General features: G+C 41.0%; 1 protein-coding gene across 2 annotated transcripts in view; it reads right to left on the reverse strand.

The window, feature by feature from the left end:
* Positions 1 to 25,767, reverse strand: part of LOC106600538 (zinc finger protein 512B) — an 85,463-nt gene that overhangs the window by 33,727 nt on the left and 25,969 nt on the right. For both annotated transcript variants that reach the window (XM_045714901.1, XM_014191962.2), the window contains exons 4-7: positions 9,888 to 9,967; positions 9,669 to 9,797; positions 9,275 to 9,447; positions 8,932 to 9,188 (exon numbers count right to left, since the gene is read on the reverse strand). In XM_045714901.1, coding sequence (XP_045570857.1) covers positions 8,932 to 9,188; positions 9,275 to 9,447; positions 9,669 to 9,797; positions 9,888 to 9,967 — 639 coding nt within the window. The remainder of the gene's footprint in view (positions 1 to 8,931; positions 9,189 to 9,274; positions 9,448 to 9,668; positions 9,798 to 9,887; positions 9,968 to 25,767) is intronic.

The raw sequence follows: 25,767 nt of genomic DNA on the forward strand, positions 1-25,767 counted from the left end.
AGGCTTTATAAAACTTTCTTCCTATAGTAGTAGCAGTGAGTATCTATAGTATTATTGATAATTGTAATTATTATCTACTGTTGAAGTTGGAAGTTTACATACACCTTAGCCAAATACATTTAAACTCAGTTCTTCACAATTCCTGACATTTAATCCTAGTACATATACCCTGCCTTAGATCAGCTAAAATCACAATTTTATTTTAAGAATATGAAATGTCAGAATAATAATAGAGAGAATGATTTATTTCAGCTTTTATTTCTTTCATCGCATTCCCAGTGGGTCAGAAGTTTACATAACCTCAATTAGTATTTGGTAGCATTGCTTTTAAATTGCTTAATTTGGGTCAAACGTTTTGGGTAGCCTTCCACAAGCTTCCCACAATAAGTTGGGTGAATTTTGGCCCATTCCTCCTGACAGAGCTGGTGTAACTGAGTCAGGTTTGTAGGCCTCCTTGCTCGCACACGCTTTTTCAGTTCTGCCTACAAATGTTCTATAGGATTGAGGTCAGGGCTTTGTGATGGCCACTCCAATACCTTGATATTGTTGTCCTTAACCTGTTGGGGATAGGGGGCAGTATTTGCACGGCTGGATAAAAAACGTACCCGATTTAATCTGGTTACTACTCCTGCCCAGTAACTAGAATATGCATATAATTATTGGCTTTGGATAGAAAACACCCTAAAGTTTCTAAAACTGTTTGAATGGTGTCTGTGAGTATAACAGAACTCCTATGGCAGGCCAAAACCTGAGAAGATTTCAAGCAGGAAGTGGCCTGTCTGAGAAGTAGTGTTTCATCTTGGGTCTTTTTATTGAAGACTCAGGATCTGTGCAATAACGTGACACTTCCTACGTCTTCCATAGGGTCTCAGAGCCCGGGAAAACGTTGAACGATATCGAGGCAGGCTCTGGCTGAAACACTTTATCGCTTTTGGCAAGTGGCCACTCAGAGTACTATGGGCTTAGGCGTGTGCCCGCTTCGACCGAATGGTTTCTTTTCCTTTGTCTGTTTATCTAAACGCAGATTCCCGGTCGGAATATTATCGCTTTTTTATGAGAAAAATTGCATAAAAATTGATTTTAAACAGCGGTTGACATGCTTCGAAGTACGGTAATGGAATATTTAGAATTATTTTGTCACGAATTGCGCCATGCTTGTCACCCTTATTTAGCCTTTAGGATAGTGTCTAGAACGCACGAACAAAACGTCGCTGTTTGGATATAACGATGGATTATTTTGGACCAAACCAACATTTGTTATTGAAGTAGAAGTCCTGGGAGTGCATTCTGACGAAGACAACAAAGGTAAGAACATTTTTCTTATAGTAAATCTGACTTTGATGAGTGCTAAACCTGCTGGGTGTCTAAATAGCTAGCCCTGTGATGCCGGGCTATCGACTGAGAATATTGCAAAATGTGCTTTCACCGAAAAGCTATTTTAAAATCGGACATATCGAATGCATAGAGGAGTTCTGTATCTATAATTCTTAAAATAATTGTTATGCTTTTTGTGAACGTTTATCGTGAGTAATTTAGTAAATTCACCGGCAGTGTTCGGTGGGAATGCTAGTCACATGCTAGTCACATGCTAATGTAAAAAGCTGGTTTTTGATATAAATATGAACTTGATTGAACAAAACATGCATGTATTGTATAACATAATGTCCTAGTGTTGTCATCTGATGAAGATCATCAAAGGTTAGTGCTACATTTAGCTGTGGTTTGGGTTTATGTGACATTATATGCTAGCTTGAAAAATGGGTGTCTGATTATTTCTGGCTGGGTACTCTGCTGACATAATCTAATGTTTTGCTTTCGTTGTAAAGCCTTTTTGAAATCGGACAGTGTGGTTAGATTAACGAGAGTCTTATCTTTAAAATGGTGTAAAATGGTCATATTTTTGAAAAATTGAAGTAATAGCATATCTAAGGAATTGAATAACGCGCCACAGGATTCAACTGGCTGTTGAGTAGGTCTAGCCCATAGAGGTTAAGCCATTTTGCCACAACTTTGGAAGTATGCTTGGGGTCATTGTCCATTTGGAAGACCCATTTGCGACCCAAGCTTTAACTTCCTGACTGATGTATTGAGATTTTGCTTCAATATATCCACATAATTTTCCTCCCTCATGATGGCATCTATTTTGTGAAGTGCACCAGTCCCTTCTGCAGCAAAGCACCCCCACAACATGATGCTGCCACCCCCATGCTTCACGGTTGGGATGGTGTTCTTCGGCTTGCAAGCCTCCCCCTTTTTCCTCCAAACATAATGATGGTCATTATGGCCAAACAGTTCTATTTCAGACAAGAGGACATTTCTCCAAAAAGTACGACCTTTGTCCCCATGTGCAGTTGCAAACCGTAGTCTGGCTTTTTTATGACGGTTTTGGAGCAGTGGCTTCTTCCTTGCTGAGAGGCCTTTCAGGTTATGTCGATATAGGACTTGTTTTACCTTGGATATAGATACTTTTGTACCTGTTTCCTCCAGCATCTTCACAAGGTCCTATGCTGTTGTTCTGGGATTGATTTGCACTTTTCGCACCAAAGTACGTTCATCTCTAGGAGACAGAACGCCTTCCTGAGCGGTATGACGGCTGCATGGTCCCATGGTGTTTATACTTGCCTACTATTGTTTGTACAGATGAACGTGGTACCTTCAGGCATTTGGAAATTGCTCCCAAGGATGAACCAGACTTGTGGAGGTCTACAATTTCTTTCTGAGGTCTTGGCTGATTTCTGTTGATTTTCCCATGATGCCAAGCAGAGGCACTGAGTTTGTAGGTAGGCCTTGAAATACATCCACAGGTACACCTCCAATTGACTCAAATGATGACAAATACTGTCAATCAGTAGCTTCTAAAGCCATGACATAATTTTCTGGAATTTTCCAAGCTGTTTAAAGGCACAGTCAACTTAGTGTATGTAAACTTCTGACCCACTGGAATTGTGATACAGTGAACTATAAGTGAAATAATCTGTCTGTAAACAACTGTTGAAAAATTACTTGTGTCATGCACAAAGTAGATGTCCTAACCGACTTGCCAAAACTATAGTTTGTTATCAAGAAATTTTGGAGTGGTTGAAAAACGAGTTTTAATGACTCCAACCTAAGTGTATGTAAACTTCTGACTTCAACTGTAAATACCACTTGAAGCTTGATGGTGACGTGATCATTTGAATCAGTTGTGTAGTGCTAAGGCAACAGCTGGTGAGGTGTCAGGTTCGCCTCTGTACTTGAAGGGTGATTATTCCAACTCTGTGAAATGCTCCTACCTAAGTGTATGTAAACTTCCAACTTCAACTGTACATCTGGCAATATCTACATTTTCTACCCCTTCATCAGCTCGCACTCTGAAATTAAAGAAAATAGCTTAGTTTTTGTAGATATGAAAACAATAACTGAGATACGACTGTTCAATCTAAAGCAGCAGATGTCATTTTCAGGATACGTCAATACAGCACAGAAAGCTTAACACCAGACTGGTATTGTGGTTGTTGATTAGGTGATGGGAAATATGCAATATGTATACAAAATGATATTACTTACCTTCCTTGAAAATCCTTCTATACCGCCAAAGATGACAATGTTGTATCTTGAAAAAAAGCATTGGAATTAAAAGTGAAATGTTTAACCTATTAACCTGCTTCATTATTAATGTATTACCAGTTGATGAAGTACAACTCCCATTTCATACATCATTGAAAATTTGAATAAGTGAGAAAACTATGACTAAGTAAGAATAAAAAAGTTCAAATAACTTCTTAGATTTGATGGAGACATTATACATCTTAGTACCTTATCGATTTATGATTTGTATCAATGTGGACGAGAGACAGGGGAGCAGGAATAGAGTATTTTTGCCGAGCAATGCAACGAAGCTGGATCATTCTGGCAATGATACCTGCACCATCTACACGCTGCAAAGACTCCCTAACTCTTCGCTACAAAGGCTCCCTAACTCTTCGCTACAAAGGCTCCCTAACGCTTCGCTACAAAGGCTCCCTAACGCTTCGCTACAAAGGCTCCCTAACGCTTCGCTACAAAGGCTCCCTAACACTTCGCTACAAAGGCTCCCTAACTTTTCGCTACAAAGAATCCCTAACTTTTCTCTACAAAGACTCCCTAACTCTTCTCCATTGTACACAATGGCCCATTGCTTGGAGACTTCCTTTGACCCTTCTAAAGCCCGCATGGGGCATCCTTGCCTTAATGGCCCTGACTTTCTGGTCTAACGCTTCATCTGACATATCAGAATAGCATTCCCTGACAGGCATATTATGTTCTTTCATCCTTTATTGATTGAAAAAAAAAGTTCATTTCATAACAGTTATTTTTGATTGAAAAGAAAAAAGTTTATTTCATAACAAATATTTTTGTCCTGCCAGCACGCCCTCAAGCGAGCTACTCAGGCGGAGAATGACTCGTTGAAGAGGACGAGGAACGAGATGGGAGTAACAACAATTTGTTGCAAGTTGGGGAGGGGGGCTAATAGCTGAACAATAGACTATTCAACCTTTACTAAAGAATAGCCTAATAGCCGAGCTAGGTGTGAAAAACCACCCCCATATCACAGACCAGATTTACCTTAACGACCAAGGGGGAGTTAGAGCACTGATTATGCTTTTGGGTCCCAATGCACTACTGTCTCTAACTGACAATGAATGGGCAATATAAACCAAATAATAAACTGATAATTGTGCACGACTTCAAATGAAACAAGCAGGGAGCAGGTTTCGAACTCTCAACCTTCTTGCCCGAAGTCCAACGCGCTATCAACTGTGCACCAAAAGCATGGTCAATCCGCAGAATCGATAGAGCGCGGTAGCTTGCTACTCAATGTAATAAAGTAATGACTTTTCAAATAAGTTACCTTACACGTTATGTTGGCTGACAATTTGTTAGCTACGCTGTCCTTACAAACCACATAGCATATCATTACAGCAGTAGGTACCGGTATGTTAGCTATCTACCTAATGTTAGTAGTTATACATCAAACTTGACAGTATATTAACTATAGGCTGTCTAACTACCCAAAGTTTATTGTCTTGGTTATTCCCGTCATTCTTAGCTAAATGGTATAGTCGTTGTGCGTTCTCAATGAACATTTGGGTGCTTTTGTAAATTCGCTCTGGCTATCTACTCCGATTTCAGAGCACTCTAGGCTGAGTGAACCAGAGCGCAGAATAATGAATTTACCAGCACTCAACACCTGTTGAATATGACTGGTGTCATTAAATGTCGGCAAAAACGCGTAATTAAATTGTTTCCAGCAGCACAGTCACCAACGCTCTGGTTAACACGAAAACTGCCTAACCAGCTCTGCTAGGGCGAGTAAAATGGTCAGAGTGGTCTTATTTGTGTCTAGCTTGGGTGCTTGACTGCAGTTGTAAGGCCAGAACGCTCAAATCAACCCTACTCCTCACCCCGGACGTCTAGTGTGCGCTCCGGAGAGCGAAACGGTCTGAATTTAAAAACTGACAACGCTCTGAATTAGGGCTGGGCGGTATAACGTATTTTATGAAATACCGGTATTGATGCAGGGACCGGTTTGGGTTTTTACTTTACCTTCTATACCGGTATTTGAATGTTTGGTTTGTTAAATGTGATTCGCCATACGTAATGTTAATTTTTATAGATTACTTCACTACTTGAGTCATCTCTCTCCGCTCTCTTTCTCTCCGTGCCACTTTCCACACAGACTTAGTCCCGCCCCGTCACTCAAGGAGCGCATTTGATGTTCCTCAACCACAAGACACTTGTGTTCAGTCTGCATGGGCAATGCAGCACATGCAATGTTGATGACCACAATGCTGTTTTCACTTTGCTTCTTAATATAAATACACTAGCATCTATAATGCCATTATTACTTTGTTTCTTACATCAACAAACAGCTAGTTTGTCTTTTCTTAGCAGGTTGCCCTAAATCTTGTGAGACGCTAATTGTTAACTGCTAATGCTAATAGCTAGCTAGCTAATAAATGTACTGAGTAAGAGCAAACGTAGCTGGCTAATACAGCCTGATAATACCAGTGATAGTGTCAGCATGTTGTTTGTGCAGCAGTATATTCTAAATCAAAGAGGAATATGCAAAGCAAGAATATGTTAGCTACATGAAGTAACAGTTAGCTAAGAGAAAACACGCAATGTAGCCAAAGCTTATAGGGTGCCCTAGGAAAAGCTTATCAACACGTTAGTTCCTACCCTGTCACAATAACTTCTCCCTGGCATTTTATTTCGTTGTCATATCAAACACTGTATTCAAAGTTCCCACTATTATATTCTGACTATATAATTAGAATAGTCATTCTATTTCCATGATTCCAACAGTTTTGCTCTAATTCTCAAGTCAAATCGCAATTGCAACATTTGGTTAAAAATAAGTCCTAGATTATTTGCCCATATCATGCAGCCCTACATGGCAGTGTGGAAATTATCTCAATTGAGCAGTGGTGGAAAGCACTTAAGTAGTACCTGAAAGTATTTTTACTTAAGTCGTTTTTTTTGGTACCTGTACTTTACTATTTTTTTTTGACAACTTTTAATTTTACTTTACTACATTCCTAAAGAAAATATTGTACTTTTTACTCCATACATTTTCCCTGACAACTAAAAGTACTTGTTACATTTGAATGCTTAGCAGGACAGGAAAATGGTCAAATTCACACACTTGTCAAGAGAACATCCCTGGTCATCTACTGTCTCTGATATGGAGGACTCACTAAACACAAATGCTTTGTTTGTAAATTATGTCTGAGTGTTGGAGTGTGCCCCTGGCTATCCGTACATAAAAAATAAAAAAAATAAAATGGTGCCATCTGCTTTGCTTAAAATAAGGAATTTAAAAGTTCTGAAATTTGTTTTGGTTGAATTGAACAGTAGAAAACAATCAGAATGGAGAAAGACTCATTGAAATCACTTAGAATGTATGTGTTGCCACCCTAGGATCACTCACTACTCATAAAGAAAATGTAGAACTTGTATTATTCCAAAACTAAAAATACCGTCAAATACCGACCATTTGTTTTTAAATACCGTGATAAAATATTTTGGCCATATCGCCCAGCCTTACTCTGAATTTATGAGCTCAGGCACTCCAGATTTAATTTAAGAACACACCGAAAGTCGAAAAATATCTAACTAGTAATTTGTTGTGCTAACTAGCTAGCAAGAGGTTGCATAGCAACAGCATTAACTTCTGGTAGAGAAGTAAAGAAGGCAAAGAGCAATTACGTTCAACTGAAAGTTCGGTTTCACTACAATTAGGGTGTGGAAATGTTATGCCCCTTAGACATTAATTTAGAATCCTCCAATCCTTTTATGCTCTAGCCTACTCCAGACCGTCACGTTGTACAGTGCTATATTTTCTATTCCATCCATCCATTCTCGGAATAGATACACCATAATATTAATCACATTAATTAAGCCACATTTCTTAAAATCAATTCCATATACTATGTAATTACAAAAAAGGTTTTAAATTCTCTGGTAATGCCAATATGGAAGTCTATCAAATGCTTCTCAAATATGCCCTCTGGTGGTCAAACTAGCAATAACTCACATCAACAGAAAAAATGGCTGACAAATAAATAACGTGCCACAGAATGCTGCAGCAGCCCGCAAGGTGTGCAGTAGTATGATGCAACTTTTAAAGGAGGAACCACTGTATGTTCTTACAGATTAGGCTAAAGGTTGTTGGCTAGGGAAAATATGATTTGATTATTTCAATCAAATCATATTTTTCCTAGCCAACAACCATTTGGCCAAATGATAAAACATAATTGCGAGAATGCATTACAAATCAAGTAATAACAAAAGTTGATAACATACTTTTCCTTTTGTTTTATTTCAGAAATGGAGCCCAGGAGTCCATTTCCAGGGGTTCTATTTTTATTCAGCATATAAACTTCTCCTGTGTTTTCCCCCCAATTTACTGATAAATCCCCCATAGTAATATTTCTTCTATCATAACCCTCCACGATACCTTCCCACATTTCCACCCCCCATGCACCTGAAAACCCTACACCCCCACAAACCCCACTAAAATAGTTTCAATCATTTCTGGCAACCCTGTTCACGCTACAGCTAGGCAGTAGGCTTGTATTTGGGCGATGATCTGTGAGGTGATAACACTTTATTTGCTTTGTGATTGGTCAAAAACTGTAAACAACTTGTCAAGTCATGTGCTCCGGATCTTGTATACACTATAACAAGCACATTTGTAATATGCTGAAAAGTGACCAAACAAAGTCGATATTTTCTGGGCAATGTGCGCAGCCATCTTTGACTTTGTTTATTTGCGTCTTATGCCACGTTCAAAACAACTGGGAACTGTGGATGTGTTCCATATGACGCTTGTATGATGAAGTTCACATTTATCTTTTACAATAAACTGTCAAATTGAGGAATAAAGTTTAAGACCTTTATTTTCCATCAGTACAAAGAAATATTTAGACGCATTTGTTGTGTCATACGTTCTGCTGCTACTGTTCCACTGAGATGGTACGCTGCAGGGACCACTCAACAGGGATCACTAATAGGTGATCGTACACGTCAAAGGGTTAACTAAGTGAGAATGTAATGAGAACAGGGCTGCTTGCTTGGTGAAGTGCACTTCGTATTATTTACGCATTCAAATATGCTGTCACTGGCTGTGGCAAGCTACTTGTCCCACCTAACTATCTTAAGATGAATGCACTAACTGTAAGTCACTCAATGACAAAAATGTAAAGTGCCCTCTTCAAGAAACCATTGAAATATTATAAGAATTACAGCAAATGTATTTGTATTTGTTCATTCTATATATATAATATCTGCATTTTATGTGTGGAATAAAGACTGATACAAATATTTCTGTGTAAGGCTAATATTGGCTGATAATATCGGTCGGGCTCTAACAAAAAGATCCTACTCCTCATCATATTTTAATCTTACTGTGCCTTGTCCTCTCAGGGTCTTCGTTGGGGTATGGTGGGGGTAGGCTGCTCCCCTCATCTTCGCTCTCGCTGCCCCCAAGGGTGTTAGGGGAAGTTTCAGATGAGGAGGCCTGCTGCTGAGGGGGCTGGGGGTGTGGGTGCTGTTTCCTCTCTCCCCTCTGGGGGGCACACTCCCCGTTCTGGGAGGGACTAGACACTTCCTGGGTCTTTTTGACTTTAAAGAACACAGGCGACGGTGGAGTGTTCTCCATAGGCCTGGACAGAGAAGACACATTGGTACAATCTAATCAGTATGTAGGTAAGCTGTATGTCTTGCGGTGAAAATCCCTGACCCATGTCACCTTTTCTTGGCAGTCCCCTTCACGGGGGTCTTATGTAGTTTGGGCTCAGCCTTGGTCTCGATGGTCGCCCTCTCGGGGTGGTTCCACAGCTTGTGCTTTTGGAGGCGGACCTTAGTGGCAAACACTGCCTTACAGTCCGGACAGCCATGACTCAACTTTTCTACTAGGGTCACCTGAGAGACATAAAAATAAAGAGGGAGGAGGTAAAATAGAGAAAGGGAAATATATTGATACATCTAAAGTACAAAATCTAATTCAACAGGTGTACACATTGACAATAAATATATAGACACCCTTGACGATAGTGGGGGACAGATGGAAAAGACGGAGGGGGTGAGGAGGCACGATGTGGGGGAGCAGAAAGGGCGAGGAGAGAGATGATGTGGTGTCTTACCCCCTGGCAGCGTTGGTAGTGGTATTTGAGACCGTAGATGCTGGGGAACTCTAACCAGCAGCCTGAACCAGGACACTTTACCCTGGACCTCCTCTTAAACTCCTCCTTCCACTGGACCATCATGTTAGCCTGCAGAAAGGGAGATTGAAAGGCATGTGTATTTCATCTCAAACACGCCTACATAGGAAGTAGGGATTAGAAGGGATAGTAGATACTTACAGGGATACTCCTGAGCTCCTGCACTTCAGCTCTGGGACGCCCCTTCTTCTTCCCCTCCCCTCTTTCACTACAGGGTGTACCTGAGAGAGAGAAAAAAGAGAGGGGTGGGGAGATAGATAACAGGGTTTAGTTGGATAAATATTTACTGTATCATTGGTTCAATTCACAAACCACACAACTCCCTCCTTTCACAGGCATATAACACCCCCCCCCCCACACACACACAAAAATGTATGTTTTTGTACCAATTACTGTAGAACATAGATGGAAAACACTTGATAGTAGTGATGGGGGGAAATATCTCCCCCCTACAGTACCAGTTACTGTAGAACATAGATGGAAAACACTTGATAGTAGTGATGGGGGGAAATATCTCCCCCCCCCCTACAGTACCAGTTACTGTAGAACATAGATGGAAAACACTTGATAGTAGTGATGGGGGGGGGGGGAATATCTCCCCCCTACAGTACCAGTTACTGTAGAACATAGATGGAAAACACTTGATAGTAGTGATGGGGGGAAATATCTACCCCCTACAGTACCAGTTACTGTAGAACATAGATGGAAAACACTTGATAGTAGTGATGGGGGGAAATATCTACCCCCTACAGTACCAGTTACTGTAGAACATAGATGGAAAACACTTGATAGTAGTGATGGGGGGGGGGGGGAATCGATCCAGTTGCACTACTGTCACTTAGAAATGTCCTTGTTTAAAATAACATCAAATTGATCAGAAATACAGTGTAGACATTGTTAATGTTGTAAATGACTATTGTAGCTGGAAACGGCTGATTTTTAATGGAATATCTACATAGGAGTACAGAGGCCCATTATCAGCAACCATCACTCCTGTGTTCCAATGGCACGTTGTGTTAGCCTTTTAAAATAATAAACTTGGATTAGCTAATTGATCATTAGAAAACCCTTTTGCAATTATATTAGCATAGCTGACAACTGTTGTGCCAATTAAAGAAGCAATAAAACTGTCCTTCAGACTAGTTGAGTATCTGGAGCATCAGCATTTGTGGGTTCGATTACAGGTTCAAAATGGCCAGAAACAAAGCACTTTCTTCTGAAACTCGTCAGTTCTGAGAAATGAAGGCCATTCCATGCGAGAAAGTGCCAAGAAACTGGAGATCTCGTACAACGCTGTGTACTACTCCCTTCACAGTGTCGTGTCTTTGGGGGTACCATTAAACGGAAGATATGTTTATCAATTAGCTCCCTGTAATTATTATCACGCGATTAAACTGATTAATCGTTTAATTGTAATTAACTAGGAGATCGGGGCACCAAGGAGAATATTCAGATTACAAAGCTATAATTTTCCTAATATAACTTTCCTGTACTATAATATTATATTCTATTACAGTATAGGCCGATTATCTTCTAGTTTCAATGGTGTATTTACCTCTAGTCCAGTCTCATCCCAAACGTCGTAAATTGTTGTATCTGCACGAACCCAGTCTTTACTAAAATCATCCATACATCAATTGTCTTAAAATCATTTATTTACTACACTAAGTAATTAACAGAAAAACATACAAACAGTAATTATCGTCACAAAGGATTGGTATCGGAATGTGCCCTTGTGGGCTAAACAGGCAGGTCGGCCTGTTGAACAATGGATCATAAACGGTCAGGCTCAGAAGTTACACAGAGTTCATTAATATTAACAATTGAAGGCTCACTCATTCGGGAACAATTGAAATCAATATATATTTACGCTCAGTGTGTCGTCGTTCTTTGTTGGAGAGTTCGGTTCTGTTGGGAAGTTTTGTCCGCGTTCTCTCTCTCTCTCTCTCTCTCTGTTAGAATGGATCTTTCAGATCATTAATGTCGTCATCGAATGGTTGTTTCGTTGGTCTTCGCGTTCAATGATATAATTTACTTAGCTGCAGACTAATAATTAATATCAAAGACTTGTTCTTATTCTGTCAGTATCGATAGTCTAAAAGTTAACCACGTGGTATGGTTCACTTTCAGTAGAGGAATTGGAAGGTAAAACCTATTAGCCAACGGAGTGTAGGCCTGGTCTGAGGAAATGTAAATCAGGGGGTGTTTTATAGTGCCCATAGAACAGCTTGTCAAATGACGCCTGGTCCTGTATGGGTCCCTGGGGGCGTGCCTATGACTGAGTTAGATTTGGTTATAGAAATACAATTCTATCACATTACATCAGTACAATAGCATCTCAATGTCTTACAAAAGCTTTATCCTTATTAATACATTCCATACACCCATATGATGCAAGTCTTATGCTGAGTCTATTATATAAACAGTTTTATGGTAATATGGCTATATTGTCTCTTCTGAGTATCACAAAATTGTACCAAGCGGATCAGTTCGTAGCTGGATTCTTCACCAATCTTCCATACCTTCTCCAGAACACAAAATGTCGCTTGGCTCTCCAATTCTATGAGTTGGAAGAATTTCCTTTGTCTCTCTATGGGCCATGTGGCCAGAGACTCTCCTGGAATTTTAGAGTTTTTACGACCCTTTACACACAGGGTCGATTGGGGGGGGTAGGTTGGGTGGTGGTGCAACAGGGAGGGGGTCAACTGTCCTCCCTGTACCAAAAGAGGCCAACGTCATGACAACAGAACAGGGCAAACTGTCTCCAACTAGAATAAAAAGAGGAGTGGGTGCACAACTGAGTTATTTTAATGGACAAGAAAATGTGCTACTACTAATTTGTTCTCGATCCTCTTTTTAAACAGGGAGCCAATTTGTTTTCAACACTTTTATTTCCCTGAGTGATCAAAACTCGTTTTCTCATGCTCTATCGTTTCTGCAGCAAACATATGGGGAGCAAAATGTTTGGAACATCGAATCGCAATAAAATCACAGAAGCGAATCGCAATACATATAGAAGTGTGAGAATCACAATAATATTGTATTGGCACCTAAGTATCGTGATAATATCATAATCTTGAGGTCCCTGGCCATTCTCAGCCCTACTTGATAGTCTTGGTTACAGAGGCACAGATTAATTTTCACATGCTTGGAAAAGACCTACTTAGCAACAGAGCAATAGTCACAACTCAAAATAGAAAAAACTGTGTAGGTGCAGCTATGGCAGCAGGATTAAGACTGTTTAGCTGTGTGAGGGTGTGTGCGTATACATGCGTGTCAGTGTGTGCGTTCATCAGCGTGTGTGTGTGTGTGTGTGTGTGTGTAAAGGCCATTTGATGAGCCAAATATATCCCCTATATATCACCACAACCTCTGACAAAGCACACAGAGGATTCTCTCTCTCTCTCTCTCTCTCAACATATACCGCTTACACCACTTTCTCATTATCTCTCTTTTCCCGACACTCTCATTTCTTCTCTCTCCCCCTCTTTCTCCTTATCTCTCTTTTCCCACTGCCGATACTCTCATTCCTTCTCTCTCGTCCCCCTCTTTCCCTCTCTGCCTAGGTAAGGAGGGCAGGCAAGTTCATTATGTTTCTCCTTTTCCCCACCACAGTTCCCTCTCTGCTCTATCAGCCCTCCACTACACTCCATTATGTTACACTATGAGGTGAATGGGAAGGGGGAGGATGGGGTCGAAGGGGGAGACCTATACAGTGCACTCTAACAGATACACCACCATTCAGATGGGGAAGAGTGTAGGAATGTGAGTGTGGAAAGAGACAGAGGGGAGGATGTAGAGGAAAAGGAAGAGAGGATGGAGAATGTCCATCGAACCGTGTCCCAGGCTAGTTCCAGTCTAAAGATCCTGACAATTACACCCAGTCACCTAGGGCTGGGCGATATGGACAAAATATTATAGCACGCTATTTAATGTTTTTGATTAATAAAAGTTCTAAATTTGCTTAATGAGTAGTGTGTGACCATTGGGTGGCAACACATATATTCTAAATGATTTCAATGGGTCTTTCTCCATTTCTCTGTTTTATACTGTTCAACTTCAACCTAAAATAATTTCCTGCATTTCCACCCAATTTCTGCATTTCCTGCACTCATTTGAGATCATTTCCATGATGTGGGCAAAAATACTAGGCCTTATTTTAACCAAATGTTGCAATTGAGATTTAGATCAAAACACTTGGTTGAACTTTTGGAATCATGGAAATATAACGTTTATTATAATTCTATAGTTAGAATATAAATAACAGTGGGCACTTTGAATACAGTGTTGTTTGACATGACAATGAATGAAAATGCCATGGACGAGTTATTGTGACAGGGTAGGAACCAAAGTGATGTTCAGTGTTTCCTAGGGGACCCTATAACCTTTGGCTACATTAAATATTTATTCATATAGCCAACAAATTCAAGCTTCGCCTATTCCTCCTTGATATAGAAGATACTGTTGCACAAACAACATGCTGATTTAGGCCTCTACCAGCACTGGTATCAGGCTGTATTAGCTCGCTACGTTTGCTCTGACTCAGTACTTTTATTAGTTAGTTTTCTAGTCAGCTAACTAGCGATTAGCATTAGTGGCTAACACGATGTAGCTTAACCTGCTAAGAAATTACAAACTAGCAGTTTGCAAATGTAAGAAACACAAATTAATATTGTAATTATTGAACGCTTGTGGATTTATATTAAGATCAAATTGGAAACAACATTGTTGCATGTGCTGCATTGACCATGCAGACTGAACAAAAGTATCTCGTGGTCAAGCAACAATAAATGCACTCTTGAGTGACAGGGGGTGGGACTAGGTCTGTGTGGAAAGCGGCGTGGAGAGAGAGACAGGAGAGACTCGAGTAGCGGAGTAAACTATAAAGATGGACGTTACACACGGCGTATCATATTTAACAAACCAAACATTCAAATACCGTTATAGAAGGTAAAGGAAAAACCCAAACCGGTCCGTGCATCACTACCGGTATATTGTAAAATACGGTACACCGCCCAGCCCTACAGTCACCTACCTATTCAACGTCCACTATCTTGACAGTCCTGAATGAAATAAACAGCCCTTGACTGTACTATGGACAGAGAGCATCTAACATCTAGGTCTGGCCCTGTTTCTGTCTGAAAGGATTACACAAGTTTTCATTTTTTATTTCACCTTTATTTAACTAGGCAAGTCAGTTATGAACAAATTATTATTTACAATGGCGGCCTACCAAAAGGCAAAAGGTGATGGGGGCAGGTTTTTAAAAATAGCAACAACATGGCAGCAGCACAAGGTGGTACAAACATTAATATTACACAGACAACAGCACAAAGGGCCACAAGGTAGAGACAACAATACACCACACGAAGCAGCCACAACTGTCAGTAAGAGTGTCCATGATTGAGTCTTTAAATGAAGAGAATGAGATAAAACAGGGTTAGAGGATTTCAGTTTAACTGATTTGACTTCATGTGATTATTATTTATACTGAAACACCATTTAATAGCGCACGGATTTTCCTCAGCCCTCAACCACTCTCAGTAAATACCTTATCCCTCATAACGTATGAGGGATAAACATGTAATCTTTGATTGGGTACTGATGGTAATGATGCAGAAAAACTGATGATATTCTTTGTGCATAAACATTTCCCCCTTAGCTCTCTCAACTATTGCTGTCTAATACTGTTTGCACACACAGGCACCCATTCACGCACACACACCTCACATAAACAGTGTAAAGGGTGTGTATTAATATTCCTCAGACATATGAAGGACATTGGCCTATTAGTTGTCTCATTTGCAGCAGGAGAGGTGATTCATTCAAACGGTGCAGCTCTTGAGCTGGGAGGAAATTGAGCGTGCATTTTAATTGCTGTCTTGGAAAATAAAGGTCTCAAAAAAAAGTAATAATTAATGAATTTCATTATTGGGTAAGATATGTTCCTGTTGCTATGGGAATAAGACCCACCTCTCTTAGCTACTATTACCATTTCCTGATGAACCCCCCCCCACCCCCACACACACACACACACACACACACACACAAGCACAAGAACACATGTAAGAATAAATACAAGGACAGAGCTAAAACACACACACACTGACATACAAACACTCACCATCTTCGTCAAAACACAATGCCTACTTTCTCTTTGAATCTCCCTCGAAAACATGAGACTGGCAAACACACACCAGACACCCACACATACGCAAACACACACCAGACACACACTTGTGCACCCACCACCCTCCCAGCTGTCTAAGGCTGCAGCTGCACATTGTTCAACCTCTCTGGAGAGAAGAGAGGATAGAAGAGAAGTGAGGAGAAAAGGGAAGGGATGAACAGAGAGACGGGAGTGGAGGAGAAAAAAGGACTCAGGCCCCAGGAGTATTGCTGCCTTATGATCTCAATTAACCCGTGTTTCCCTAGTTACGCTGCCTGCTACCACTTTCCCTGAGCACACACACACACACACACACACACACACACACACACACACACACACACACACACACACACACACACACACACACACAGCTGTTTGCTTTGACTTGTTACGGTGCAATAAATAATTCAAAACACAGCGACTAGGAAATACACACACACACACACACAGCTGTTTGCTTTGACTTGTTACGGTGCAATAAATAATTAAAAAACACAGCGACTAGGAACACACACACACACACACACACACACACACACACACACACACACACACACACACACCAACACTCTGCTATAGCAGAAAGCAACCATTTGTTTTCCCTTTAACACATAGGAGCCTTTGTCTGTCTGGACTCAGAAGTTTGTAAACAGACACACAAACAGTTTAGAACAAATGCTCACACCCAACCCCAGCAAATAACATATCTGCAACCAATGCATGTACATACAGTACATTATAATCATATGTGGATCTGCTGTTTCTACAGTACAGTCAGTCATTGTAGCCCATGTGTTTTAGATACATAGTGATGAGGGTGTGTGGAACAGCTGGACCTAACAGTTGTCTTCTCGCTCTCTCTCCAGCTGGACACCAATTCTTCACACTCTCACCCTTTCTTTCTTTCTTTTTATACACTTCCTCTTTCTTTCTCTTCTAGCAATCCTCCTCTCACTAGATATGTTTCCATGAACTTCACCAGTAAATGTTTCTTGTTGTCAACATTTAGAACATTTGCATAGAAAATAGATGCTACAATTTGCCTTGTACGGTGCGTTTCCATTGAACTGTCGTGTTGATAAAAACAGTTGGCCCTAATGACGCCATACCTTAAAACAAGTGGTTGAAGTTTTTCCATTAACCATTCAGGCAAATTGCGCATAAATAAATTGTCGACAGTCCGCATGCCCTCCAAACTATCTGTTTTATGTCTTAGGTAGCCCGTGAAAGCCAGCATGGACAGAATGCAATAAATGACAAATATATGCCATATTCTAATAATTCTCATGTGGACACGTATCGCCACGTTCCGTGCCATGGTGAAACTTGCGCTCCTGTAGATCAGAAAAGCCAGGCAAAGCAATTCAGCCATTATTGAAAGTCAGGACAATCTTTGTCCTACAAAGAAACAGGATTTTTATAGTTGAACATTTTTATTTAGCAGTAGGCACGTAGAATGACCTGTGGAATGGACCTTTGTAGTTCTGGGATGATGTGCCCTGTGTACCTTCACAATTATTTGTCAATCATTTATTCTAAAAACACAATTTATCATAATTTGTTGCAATAAAGAAAGCTTGGCAAAATAAAAAAATCCACCCGTCGAATGGATAAAAATGTGATCTTTAGAAAATGTCTCCTATATCTGCCGTTTCCATTACACATGTTGCTAGGATTTTTTTGCGACATCGCTTTTGTCAAATAAACCTGGGTCATGGAAACCTGCCTAGTCTCTTGATCCTCTCTTTCCCCATCTCCTTCCTTTTCCCTCTGAAATATTATAATAATCCTCTGTCTGTCTGTGTGTCTCCCCCCCTCTCTTGTCTCTCGTCTCTCTACTGCTTTCTCCACCCCTCTCATCTCTCTACTGCTTTCTCCCCCCCCTCTCCCTCTCCTTCTCTCTCCTGTCTCTCATCTCTCCTGTCTCTCTCTATTTTGTCTGTCTGTCTGTCTCTCTCTCTCCTTTTTTCTCTATGACATCTCTGTCGCTCTCTGGCCTGTTTTCAGACTGTAGGAACATTACAGCTGCTCAGACAGTCGCTTCAGTTAGCCCAGAAACATTCATTTTCCCTTTCCCTCTCTGGCTGAGGGCCCTGTTTAGTTCACACACACACACACACACACACACACACACACACACACACACACACACACACACACACACACACAAAGTTACTTCTCCATTCGATAGCACAAAGTTCACTACAAAGCATTCTATTTGAGCCAAGAATCCACAAACAGCCAAGCTTAGGAGCTGTTGAAGCAACAAAAAAACACATTGCTCTGAGAGAGATGGAATTCCTAGACCGTTTACCAAGTAGGCCTACTACATTATTAGGATCAAGACTAAAAGGCGTTAACTAGCTGTTGTTCAGGTTCTTATTCATTACATACATACAGTTGAAGTCGGAAGTTTACACACACCTTAGCCAAATACATTAAAATTCAGTTTTTCACAATTCCTGACATTTAATCCTAGTAAAAAGTCCCTGTCTTAGGATCACAACTTTTTTTAAGAAAGTGAAATGTCAGAATAATAGTAATGAGAATGATTTATTTCAGCTTTTATTTTGTTCATCACATTCCCAGTCAGAAGTTGGGTCAGAAGTTTACATACACTCAATTAGTATTTGGAAGCATTGCCTTTAAATTGTTTAACTTGGGTCAAACGTTATGGGTAGCCTTCCACAAGCTTCCCACAATAAGTTGGGTGAATTTTGGCCCATTCCTCCTGACAGAGCTGGTGTAACTAAGTCAGGTTTGTACACCTCCTTGTTCACACATGCTTTTTCAGTTCTGCCCACAAATGTTCTATAAGATTGAGGTCAGGGGTTTGTGATGGCCACTAATACCTTGACTTTGCAGCAAAGCACCCCCACAACATGATGCTGCCACCCCCGCGCTCCACGGTTGGGAAGGTGTTCTTCGGCTTGCAAGCATCCCCCATTTTTCCTCCAAACTTAATGATGGTCATTATGGCCAAACAGTTCTATTTTTGTTTCATCAGACAAGAGGACATTTATCCAAAAAGTACAATCTTTGTCCCCATGTGCAGTTGCAAATGGTAGTCTGGCTTTTTTATGGCGGTTTTGGAGCAGTGGCTTCTTCCTTGCTGTGCTGCCTTTCAGGTTATGTAGATATAGGACTCGTTTTACTGTGGATATAGATACTTTGTACCTGTTTCCTCCAGCATCTTCACAAGGTCCTTTGCTGTTGTTCTGGGATTGATTTGCACTTTTCGCACCAACGTAAGTTCCTCTCTAGGAGATAGAAAGTGTCTCCTTCCTGAGCGGTATGATGGCTGCGTGTTCCCATGGTGTATATAGTTGCGTACTACTGTTTGTACAGATGAACGTCGTACCTTCAGGCATTTGGAAATTGCTCCCAAGGATGAACCAGACTTGTGGAGGTCTACAATTTTTTTCTGAGGTCTTGGCTGATTTCTTTTGATTTTCCCAGGATGTCAACCAAAGTGGCACTGAGTTTAAAGGTAGGCCTTGAAATACATCCACAGGTACTCAAATTACTGAAATTATGTCAATTAGCCTATCAGAAGCTTCTAAAACCATGACATATTTTTCTGGAATTTTCCAAGCTGTTTAGAGGCACAGTCAACTTAGTGTATGTGACCTTCTGACCCACTGGAATTGTGATACAGTGAATTATAAGTGAAATAATCTGCCTGTAAACAATTGTTGGAAATATTACTTAGATGTCCTAACCGACTTGCGCAAACTATAGCTTGTTAACAAGACATTTGTGGAGTGGTTGAAAAATTTGGTTTAATTACTCCAACCTAAGTGTGTATGTAAACTTCCGACTTCAACTGAAAGATATTTTTAATACAGTGACTCAAATACAGTGCATTCGGAACGTTTTCAGACCCCTTCCTTTTTTCTACATGACCTTATTCTAAAATCTATTCAATTACTTTTTTCCCCCATCAATCTACACACAATACCCCATAATGACAAAGCGAAAACAGGTTTTTATACATTTTTGCAAATGTATTGAAAATAAAATACTAAAATACCTTATTTACATTAGTATTCAGACCCTTTGCTATGAGACTCGAAATTGAGCTCAGGTGCATCCTGTTTCCATTGATCATCCTTGAGATGTTTCTACAACTTGATTGGAGTCCACCTGCGATAAATTCAATTGATTGGACATGATTTGGAACGGCACACACCTGTCTATATAAGATCCCACAGTTGACAGTGCATGTCAGAGCAAAAACCAAGCCATGAGGTTGAAGGAATTGTCCGTAGAGCTCTGAGACAGGATTGTGTCAAGGCACAGATCTGGGGAAGGGTACCAAAACATTTATGCCATATTGAAGGTCCCCAAGAACACGTTGGCCTCCATCAATCTTAAATGTAAGCAGTTTGGAACCAGAAAGACTCTTCCTAGAGCTGGCCGCACGGCCAAACTGAGCAATCAGGGGAGAAGGGCCTTGGTCAGGGAGGTGACCAAGAACCCGATGGTCAATCTGATAGAGCTCCAGAGTTCCTCTGTGGATATGGGAGAACCTTCCAGAAGGACAACCATCTCTGCAGCACTCCACCAATCAGACCTTTATGGTAGATTTACTGAGGATGGCTTCCATCTGGCCAAAGGCACAGGACAGCTCGCTTTGAGTTTGCCAAAAGGCAAATAAAGGACTCTAGAGACCATGAGAAACAAGATTCTCTGGTCTGATGAAACCAAGATTAAACTCTTTGGCCTGACTGCCAAGCAACACATCTGGAGGAAACCTGGCACCATCCCTACGGTGAAGCATGGTGGTGGTGGCAGCATCATGCTGTGGGGATGTTTTTCAGCGGCAGGGACTGGGAGACTATTCAGGATCAAGGGAAAGATGAACGGAGCAGAGATCCTTGATGAAAACCTGTTTGGCCGAGTATGGTTTCCAATCAGAGGCAGGTGTCTTTCGTTGTCTCTGATTGGAAGCCATACTTAGGCAGCCTGTTTTCCTTTGGGTTTTGTGGGTGGTTGCTTTCTGTTTAGTGTGTGAGTATAGCTGACAGAACTGTTTGGCTGTCATTTGTTTTTCTTTGTGAAGTGCTTTCATTAAAAGTAAAAGATGAGCACTCAACACGCTGCGCCTTGGTCTCTTCAATACGACGCCCGTGACACTTGCCTAGTTAAATAAAGTTTAAATAAAGGTTACATACATAAAACAAAGTATACTTTTATGTGTATCTCACATAATTTAAGTAAAATTGTTCCATGTTTGCGGCCAGGGAGCACGTACCTGGGGGGGTCAATTAAATTGATAAGTCTCTTGAACCCTTCCTTTTCGACTGTGCTAATTTGTTGCATGTCCTTAGCAATGCAATGCATAATAGCATTTGTGATGTCTTTGTCTATTTGATGTTTGCATAACGCATTACGGGGTATTATGTGTAGATTGATGAGGAAAAAACCCCTGATTTAATACATTTTAGAATAAGGCTCACACATCATCCTCCCTCCATTCCCCCATCCCCTCATCTTGCCATCAGCAGGTGTTATGAGAAGACAAAGGGTTGTCATAGAAACTCAGCAACACCAGACAACAATTACATTTCTCCCCAAAACAAACATTACCAATCTATAACTCCTATCGATTGGAGCTTTGTGCTCTCACCAGGAAGAGAGCTGAGAGGAGAAAGGCTTTGGGATAGATGAGGGAGAGTAGAAAGAGAGAAGGAGAGATAATGAGACACAGGGAGAAAGAGAGAGGGAAATATTAAGGGGCAGAAAGAGAGCTGCTCGGTCAGCAGATGGAGTCTGTGTGTGGTGAGCTGGAGATGAGGGTCTACACCGTGGTAGCCTGACAGTCCTGTCACTGTTGAACTGCCACCCCTGCATAACCAGCGTCCCACCACACAGGGGGCACCAGACGGACAGACTGTCTGCTCTGGGGCCTAGAAGTAGGGTGATGTGGCCCCTAGACGCTGATCTAATGACAGTTTTGCTTCCCTGACCTTAATGGTTAAGGTTAGGATTTGGTGAGGGAAAGCTGATCTTAGATCTGTGCCTAAATGCAACTTCTATCCCATAGTCAGGAGACTATTAAAATACTTTCCAAAAAGCAGACTCCCTGCCTTTTGAGGTAATCCTATGATAGCATGTCATCATCTTAATGGCCATACAGCTCTCTAATGGTGCTACCCTTCTCCCTGGTTAACACCATATTCTCATGACTCTGGCATGCAGGCACACACACTAGTCTATTCGAGACAGACACCCTCTCTGACCACATCCTGTCCTGGTAGCTGTGTTTCGGGTATGGCCGAGTGACAACCCAGCCACACCACATTCTCAGTGAGGATGATGAGAGCTCCATGCTGCTTCTGTTACTAAATTAATCACACTTTGTTTTACATTTACAGTGTAAAAACAAGAGGAAAACCACTGGGCCTCTGGGAAAACATAGGAAGTGTATGGAATGTCTCACCCACCCTATACTGCACGTATGACGTTATTTGATGGTTTGTCCTAAACATTTGTTTCCTGTATATAAATGTGACAACACAATCGAAAATGTGTGTCCGGGTAGCCTGTATCCGAACTGTTCTAATTCACTTCACAATATCAGTGAAATGTAACAATTCAGTGTGTATCCAGGCTAGTGCCTGGGGACAATAAGAGTGAATATGGGACCAGAGCAGTTTGTGAACAGCCACTATAGTAGCTACAGCTGAGAGAACATCAATGGAAACACTGTTAGGAGTATAATGAGGTTCAATAAATCCCTTCACCTCCAGACATTTACTTAACGCTTTACCTTCACCTGGAGACAGGTTCAATTGGCTTGGCTACTGTATACAGTAGTGTTCAGTAGTGTTCAAGACATTAATACAGTATTATTTCTACAGTCCTACTGTATGTCCCTTGGTATTCACAGGAAATCTACAGAAACCATGCGGTAACACTTTTTATTTTACCTAAAACCATAACCTGGACGATACTGGGCCAATTGTGCGCCACCCTTTGGGACTCCCAATCACGGCCGGTTGTGATACAGCCTGGAATCAAACCAGGGTCTGTAGTGACACCTCTAGCAATGCCACTCGGGAGCCCACTGGGTACTTTCAAGTCACAATAAGTGACATAGCCAACACAGGACCCAGGCCTGTTGCTGAAAGGCCTATAAAATAACCAATATATAACCACTAGCAGGATGCTAGCAGCAGGCTGCTAACACAGGCCACATACTGGAATAGCATTGTTACTTACTAGTGAACTAGTGAATTAAATTACCCTTTTAACTTTTTCTTTCTGTTTTTACCCTTGGAAGGAATGTACTGTTCTTATCCTATCTGAGAGGTCATACAGTACCTCAAAAGAGTTACGGATATAAGCGCATTTTGCATATTAAAATACTTAAACTGAACCTCACTAGTGTCGCGAGCTTCCACCCCTTCTCCTTCCCATTCTAGCTCTGATTCCCAGTGATGTGGGATTACCAGTTGTGGGACTCTTGTCACAATAATTTGAGCCTGAGGGCTCTATTCTCGGCTAGTGTCAAGCCAGCACTGTTAAAGCCATCGATCTCCAATTTTCTAACCCTAGCGCCAGGATTCGTAATTTACCTGTCTTAAATGCTTGCGCTGAGGTGTCCTTATAAACAGATACTAAAGTGACAATTTCTGTATGTGCAGGAGGGGATATTCAAGACCAACTAGTTGTTTATGGCATGGATTTTGAAAATGGAAGCGCAGCCTATCCAGCTGTGACGCACAGTGTCCATTTGCACATGGAACAAGAGATGTGTTTTAGTGTGCCCGTAAACCTTGTATTTAGAAACAAAAATTCATGTTTTTTCCCCCATTTCGTTTCATTTGATTAAAAACCAAGCATAGCCGCCGCTCCTCACAATGAAGGCATTTCTGGGTGTGGAACAACAAAGGGAATCCCTTTGTTTTTGTTTCACATCCATGGCATTAATAACAATTACATGTTTTATTTATTTTATTTCACCAGGTAGGCAAGTTGAGAACAAGTTCTCATTTACAATTGTGACCTGGCCAAGATAAAGCAAGCAGTTTGACACATACAACAACACAGAGTTACACATGGAGTAAAACAAACATACAGTCAATAATATAGTAGAAAAATAAGTCTATATACAAAGTGAGAAAATGAGGTGAGATAAGGGAGGTAAAGGCAAAAAAGGCCATAGTGGCAAAGTAAATACAATATAGCAAGTAAAACACTGGAATGGTAGATCTGCAGTGGAAGAAAGTGCAAAGTAGAAATAGAAATAATGGGGTGCAAAGGAGCAAAATAAATAAATACAGTAGGGGAAGAGGTAGTTGTTTGGGCTAAATTATAGGTCATTATACATCATTAATAATACTTTTATTTTTCTTAACAATGCTAACTTGCCAGCAGCATACCACCCTGCATCCCACTACTGGCTTGCTGCTGAAGCTAAGCAGGGTTGGTCCTGGTCAGTCCCTGGATGGGAGACCAGATGCTGCTGGAAGTGGTGTTGGAGGGCCAGCACTCTTTCCTCTGGTCAAACATTTTTTTTAAAACATCCCAATGCCCCACGGCAGTGATTGGGGACATTGCCCTGTGTAGGGTGCTGTCTTTCGGATGGGACGTTAAACGGGTGTCCTGACTCTCAGGTCATTAAAGATCCCATGTCACGTATCATAGGGGTGTTAACCCCGGTGTCCTGGTTAAATTCCCAATCTGGACCGCATACCATCATGGTCACCTAATAATCCCCAGTTTACAATTGGCTCATTCACGAGATGAGATGATAGTTTCCGGATTCGACTATATTAATGACCAAAGGCTCGTATTTCTGTGAGTTTATTATTTTATAATTGAGTCTATGATTTGATAGAGCAGTCTGAGTGATGGTAGGCACCTGCAGGCTCGTAAGCATTCATTCAGACAGCACTTTCGTGCGTTTTGCCAGCTGCTCTTTGCTGTGTTTCAAGCTGGGTGGGTATAATTTGTGGAACGTTCCAACAGGAACCTATTCCAAAAACTTCGTAAATAACAAGGTTGCCAAAAAACAACGCATACAAAGTTGTATAGTGGCAGAATAAGATACCAGGTAGTGAGTGGTCCATTTCATTGCGTTTTTCACTCATCACGTTTATTCCGAAAAATGTCTGTCCTCACTCTGGTTGCCTATGGACAAACATTAAGAATAAGCTACGTGGTGAGTTGATGCCTATTCGGCAGCTAGTTAGCTAGGTTTGTATGCGTTGCTACTTTGTATGCATTGTTGGTTGGCAACCTTCTACTTTATGTTTTTTGGAACAGATTCCTGTTGAAACGTTCCACAAATTATACCCACCCCTTCAAGCCTGTCAACTCCCATGTGAAATGGCTAGCTAGTTAGCGGGGTGCGCGCTAATAGCGTTTCAAACGTCACATGCTCTGAGACTTGGAGTAGTTGTCTCCCTTCCTCTACATGGGTAACGCTGCTTCGAGGGTGGCTGTTGTCGATGTGTTCCTGGTTCGAGCCCATGTAGGAGCGAGGAGAGGGACGGAAGCTATACTGTTACACTGGCAATACTAAAGTGCCTATAAGAACATCCAATAGCCAAAGGTATATGAAATACAAATCGTATAGAGAGAAATAGTCCTATAATTCCTATAATAACTACAACCTAAAACTTACCTGGGAATATTGAAGACTCATGTTAAAAGGAACCACCAGCTTTCATATGTTCTCATGTTCTGCGCAAGGAACTTAAACCTTAGCTTTTTTACATGGCACATATTGCACTTTTACTTTCTTCTCCAACACATTGTTTTGCATTATTTAAACCAAATTGAACATGTTTCATTATTTAATTGAGGCTAAATTGATTTTATTGATGTATTATATTA

Source organism: Salmo salar, chromosome ssa03, assembly GCF_905237065.1.
Source record: "Salmo salar chromosome ssa03, Ssal_v3.1, whole genome shotgun sequence".
In the NCBI taxonomy this organism is placed as follows: Eukaryota; Metazoa; Chordata; class Actinopteri; order Salmoniformes; family Salmonidae; genus Salmo; species Salmo salar.